Source organism: Osmerus eperlanus, chromosome 23 (genome assembly GCF_963692335.1).
Source record: "Osmerus eperlanus chromosome 23, fOsmEpe2.1, whole genome shotgun sequence".
Classification (NCBI taxonomy): Eukaryota; Metazoa; Chordata; class Actinopteri; order Osmeriformes; family Osmeridae; genus Osmerus; species Osmerus eperlanus.
The window spans coordinates 9,488,502-9,494,434 of record NC_085040.1 but is presented as its reverse complement, the minus strand read 5'-3'; the positions used below and the strand labels follow the sequence as shown (position 1 = coordinate 9,494,434).

Sequence of the window (5,933 nt, the reverse complement as noted above, 5' to 3'; positions counted from 1 at the left end):
CTGTCCCACCTGGACAAAGGGAATACGTATGTGAGGATGCTGTTCATTGACTACAGCTCAGCATTCAATACCATCATCCCCTCCAGACTTGTCTCCAAGCTTGTGGACCAGGGACTAAGCATCTCCTTATGCAAGTGGATCTTCAACTTACTGCTCTTGCCAAAGCATCACTTCATGATACATTACCTTCATATTATATGGAGCACCAGCCCAATTCTGCACATGTGGTGCATGCATTATGAAGCTAAACATAATTTATTTTAGAGACAATTAAAAAGCTTTAAAACATTACCAAGATATTGCCATACAACTTTGGTGCTTTTGGCTAATGTATCTGGAGCAAAAATTAACTGTAAGTTGAAGATCCTGACACTAGTGAGCTCAAAGAAGGTCCAGAGATTGCTTCCAAATTTGGAGCCGTAACCAGTGTGTTTTCTGCCAAGTGGATAAAACAGTACAGAGTACTGCCATGACTTTGATATCTTTATTGAGGTAGCATTTGAGATGCCTGTGTTTTATAAATTCAAGACTACTGCTGTGAAAGATTACAGTGTATTTTATTGTGTAAAACTGATGGAATCATATGTTTCGATCACCATTACCATGCCTTTCAGGTCAGGTTGCATTCCAGATGGTTCTAAAAGGTGTTGCACATAAATGAGCTGTAACTTCAAACCATTTGATATTCACACTAAGTATGGCAGATTCCTCCTTGTATGTATGATGTCCGTATTGCCATTTTATGCAGACCTGAGGCCATTTTCTTTAAGTGGTTGTGCATTAGCCCTAACCCTAGACATTTTGGCCTGGCATAGTTGGGAGAAGAAAATTAAATTGCATTATTTTGTGGTAACTTGATGGTATATTTGAAAAAAGTATTATAAAAAAAGAAATGTAAGCATGTGTGTAATTTGACACTGGAAAAGAGTGTAAAATAAACACCAAGATTCATTTTTGCAAAAAGTGCAGTGTTAACATTTAATAGCATTGGAATTTAACTCAATAAGAGTTGATTTATTATCACAGAAGAATGAATTATCAACAGAACTGAGTTATTTAATCTGTAGGGTTACATTTCAAATAACACTCACTTACACTCTATAGTGTTAAGTATGTACTCTATTTAGAGTTAATTTAACCCATTTTAACACTTGTGAAAGAGTCTATTAACACCAATTCCGATTTGGACCAAATACACTCCGGAAAAATGTTAAATTTAACTCTGTTACTTTGACACTGCACATTTTACTGTGCACACACATATTTAAAGTGACAAAACAATAGACCTCACACACACATACATATACAGCTCTGGTACAATGGCAAGTGGAAGCATTATTAATCATGTTACATAGGAGCCATTGGAGCTAGTTTGAGAAGTTTGCAAATATTATTGCATTCTGGTCCATGTTGCTCCTCTAGGAAATACTGGAGTCCTCTCTTTCCAAAGTTACTGGCACCCTTGGGGGTCTTGAGAGAGTGGATTTGGGGATCTGTGAGGTATGTCAGTCCCTTACCATTAGCTGTTACCCACCCTAGAATGCAGGGAAACATTTCACGTACATTGACAAACCATATCACAATAGTGCCATGATGCCATAAACACACACACACCTACACACCTTGTAAGTCCACCACAATCTCTTGGTTGTTAGAATACAGGTAGGTGAAATGTCCAAATGCTATTCCATATTCTGTTGCTTTGAGCCTCTTGACCACTTTGCCAGTATTATTGGTGAGTTTAACAAAATCCCCTTGCAGGTAGGGTTCCATTGTCACACAGCCTATAATTTCATCCTCCTCCAGTATCTAGACAAACACAAACATGTACACAAGTAAAGTAGAGTTTAGGGGTCAAATGTATCAAACTGTAAATTCATCCGTAAAAGTATCCATACAGAGAAAAATTTAACTCTGTTTGCAACGTTTTTCTCCGATTTCTGAACACTGTATGCAACCGATATCACAAGTTAGTCTTCATAGATTTCACTTAACTTGAGATTGTGTGCACGTGAATGAGCTTGTTGTCCACACCCCGTCAACTCCCATATTTGACCTTCCATGGTTGTTGAAATGCCCATATTTTGTCAGGTTTGTCAATTAACCCATTGTGAACAATGAATGATTCTTAATGAGAAATGGCTAAGGCAGCTTAAAAAACTGTGAAAAATATAAACTTTACTGAATGTGAAATGGAGATCTTAATTAGCGAAATAGAGTCGGGGACATCGGGGACAGTGCCTCTGGACTGGCAGACCGGGGTGGTGGTTCCCCTCTTTAAAAAGGGGGACCGGAGGATGTGCTCCAACTTTAGGGGATCACACTCCTCAGCCTCCCTGGGAAAGTCTATTCAGGGGTTTTGGAGAGGAGGGACCGTCGGATTGTCGAACCTCGGATTCAGGAGGAGCAATGTTTTCGTCCTGGCCGTGGAACTGTGGACCAGCTCTATACCCTCGGCAGGGTTCTGGAGGGTGCATGGGAGTTCGCCCAACCAGTCTACACATGTTTTGTGGATTTGGAAAATCCCCGAAACATCAAATTCAAATTCATACGTTTTCTTTCTGGCTAAATAGGCTAAAGCGAGATAATTGGCATAATTTGTAGACAGTTTATACAATTTACTTCCATTGTAGGTGTAGTAAAACTTCTCTCCGACTTTCGGTCACTCTGTGTCGCCGTATTACATCTCAAAAAAGTGTAGACCTACGCATGGGTTCTCAAGTGTGCAGACGGTACACAGATTCTCGTGCCACATGTTTTTTCATAAATCAGAAACTCTAGAAACCCCAATACACATGTTTCTGCGCTAGGGCTGAAACGGTACACTGAACTCACGGTTCGGTTCATACCGCGGTTCAGACATCACGGTTCGATACGAGTTCGGTACATCAAAAGGGAAAAGCAAAACAAACCAGGTTCCTCTACGAGTGAATACGGCGCATTGAAGATGTAAGATGTAAATTCCGATGCATCAATAATTTTGTTGGCCCTATTTGTAGCTTATGTGTATTCTTCAGATTCAGATTCTAATGGCTGGCTAAGCACTGTAGGGAGAAGTTGAATATATTCTCTCTTATTGTCTCGTTCCAGTGATTGGTGATATTTTTTTTGTCATTTAGCACACGCCAGATGCGTTATATGCGTTAGCATGTTAAATGTAGCCTATTTCCACTCACATACCCCACAATCAGTGACGTGCGGTGATGTCAGTTAGAGGCTAGGCACTTGAATGGGAAAATGTGTCCAAACTTTTGACTGGTACTGAACATGTTGAAGAATACAGGATCGAAGTGCGCAAGTGAGTTTTTCGCTTGTCGTCCGCAGTGAACGGATAGTAAAAGCACTGCTTATTCTACAATTTTTTCTACAATGTTTACATTTGAATTTTGGCAGGGTAGGCAGTGCCTACCTTGCCTACACAGACTGCATGTCGCTGCCCACAATTGCTGAACAACGCCGACACACAGTGCTTGTCTTATCCACCACTCTCTCGCCCAGGGGCGGCATTTTCCGAAGTGCATCCACTAATTAACCCTCCCGCACTACCAACAAAGGGTGTCAACCGCGCCACGTCATATGTCCGTGTTGGGGCACCCCGATTTGCACTCCCAGGGGGAGTGCTCGTGATAAATCTTGCCTAGGGCACCGAATGTGCTAGTACTGCTCTCGCCTGTACTACTGTAACTGAATGGGAAACCTAAGTTTTCCCAAACTTGCAATCTTAAAAAGGCCAGCAGGTCCTGTATCTCTCGTGGGTCGCCACCACTCGCCACTCGTCTTTAGTGCTGCTAGCTAGCCTATCTCTGACTCACGGCGGCGCCAATCAGAGCTACAGATTAGATGTCCCTAAAGAACATGAGTATCTAACAGTAGTTCCGCATAACATTAATTAATTTGCACGCAAGTTTTATTTATTTTTATACCGTGTATTCTCCGTGTAATTTCATGCACCGAACCGTGACACCCGTACCGTACGGTTCGGTACGAATACATGTACCGTTCCACCCCTATTCTGCGCCCATTTTCATGAGTATGCACCTTTATACATTGGCCCTAGGTGTTATGGAGTAAAGCAAACACAATTCATTAATAGTGGATTTCCCCTCAATTACTTTCTCACACTTGACAATACCCTTGGACAATAGAGCAATGTGGTATGTATTTAGGGTCTTACCAGCAGCACTTCTGAGGGAATAAAGAAGATTTGCGCTGTGACTTTGTGGTTGTAGAGCGTCTTGTTAAACTGTGTCACATAGTACTGAGCAGTCATCTGTCTCTCCACATCATTTAGGTGGAACTGGATCTCTTTGGGTTTAAGGTACTCCTTTGCCACATAGCTGTGGAGAAATAATAAACAAGTGTATCTTGTCACAAAATACAGGGGATATACAAACATATTCTAAGGAAATCTGAATGTTTTTTCTATGACTGGAAGACCCACAGCCTGAACTGCAGTATTTTAAATAAGTAGACCTTCCGAGTCTTTCTTCTTGGTGAAGAGACTGCACCCATAATGCTGTTCTCTGCTGGCCAGTTTTCCCGATTGACTCTCCAATGTAGGCATATGTCTCATGGGCTGTCCACAGTCCAGTGACTCTAGAATACTTTATTTGCAGAGCATCTGGAGAGTATATCATATAGGCCGTAAGGTGAACCCTGTTATCGTTTCAACCCAGTCTGGCATCTACACAATCTTTAGCTCATAAAAAAGAACGAGTCTTGCTAAGCTACCAAAAAAAGTTTGTCGCTGAAATTCCAGTCGATTGTCGATGCGTCTATGTTTTATGCAGAACTAGTTTCTTCAGAGCGTAATAGGATTTTGGTGGCATGGTTCAACACGTGATCGTTCTACACCAATAAGGTAGCTGCTTTTTGTCAACATGGATGGATATGGTTGGCAACAGACATATATACATCTATGGTTGGCAAATAGAGGATGGGACCTTGCACGTTAAAGTGTTTCCTCTATGTTTATTTTGCCGTGGTTTCTGCCGCCATGGTATCAGAAATAGGGCTGTACAAAATGTTAGGATGTCTATGTGATTGTTAGAGTGCATGTCGGAGAATAGCACGGATACGCGCTTCACACCGCAGTTGAGATTGTGCGTCTTTGAGAAGTCGTATAGCTAACTTGTCAGTTAATTGGGTGTGCTCACGCCTTCGGTGAGCACAACCATTGTTCTCTCACATATATATTTGTTGGAATGCTGCTTCAGCATTCCGAGTATTGTTCTTTGAATCTTTATTCAACTTATTGTTGGAATGCTGCTTCAGCATTCCAAGTATTGTTCTTTGAATCTTTATTCAACTTCTATTTCTTCCAAGACACCTTTCAGCGCCTTCAAATCTTCAGCTATTAAAACCGTTCAGCTAACAAAAAATTCAGCAGTTTCAGGCCATGGGTGCTATGACTTTTCAGCTTTGTACCTCTTATGCTTGAATTAATATAAATCAATATTCATAATATTTTTAACATGGGTTTCCAATGGAGTTTTCTTTCAAATCCTCTCAAACTTCTTTAAACTTCTTCAACTTCCAAATCCTTCTTCTTCCTCAATCTTTCAGCTAGAGCCACCATTTAAACTTTAAAATGTTGACAAAACCCTAAACTAATTTTAAATAATTCAGCTTTTTGATATCTATTCAACTTTTTTCAATATCAATGATTATGTTTCATGACTTTTTCAAGCCGTTTCTGAGATTTACATGGGTGTGTACGTGAAACCCTAGAGTGCAGACTGAAACGCTTAGAGTGGAGGGCAGCTTCGGATGTCGTTGAAAAAATATTTCTAGTTTGCCAGCATTGCCACAATTTTCGCTCTTCATGCTTCATTTTTGGATCAATAGATAGCAAATTTTGTGCTGGTCGTAGACAGTTGTCTGTTGAATCCAACAGACGTACACATTTGTTCAGAGCCCCACCAAAGCGAGAC

At 40.8% G+C, this 5,933-nt stretch overlaps 1 protein-coding gene across 1 annotated transcript; it reads right to left on the bottom strand.

Annotated features, from left to right (window-relative positions):
* Positions 1-1,007: 1,007 nt before the first annotated feature.
* On the bottom strand, positions 1,008-5,627 carry LOC134009866 (alpha-protein kinase 1-like). Its single transcript, XM_062449611.1, has 4 exons — positions 4,474-5,627; positions 4,175-4,337; positions 1,623-1,809; positions 1,008-1,535 (listed from the first exon to the last, which is right to left on the bottom strand). The coding sequence occupies exons 1-4, from the start codon at positions 4,635-4,637 to the stop codon at positions 1,348-1,350; spliced, it is 702 nt and encodes a 233-aa protein (XP_062305595.1). The 5' UTR covers positions 4,638-5,627; the 3' UTR covers positions 1,008-1,347.
* Positions 5,628-5,933: the final 306 nt, after the last annotated feature.

What these genes read in the sequence shown, in the direction of transcription:
- LOC134009866 (XM_062449611.1), bottom strand. Translation starts at nt 4,637, where the DNA reads ATGATATACTCTCCAGATGCTCTGCAAATAAAGTATTCTAGAGTCACT. An exon ending in CAAGAAGAAAGACTCGGAAG is followed by an intron (nt 4,338 to 4,473) that starts GTCTACTTATTT and finishes ATTTCTCCACAG; the next exon opens with CTATGTGGCAAAGGAGTACC. An exon ending in GATTGTGGTGGACTTACAAG is followed by an intron (nt 1,536 to 1,622) that starts GTGTGTAGGTGT and finishes CCTGCATTCTAG; the next exon opens with GGTGGGTAACAGCTAATGGT.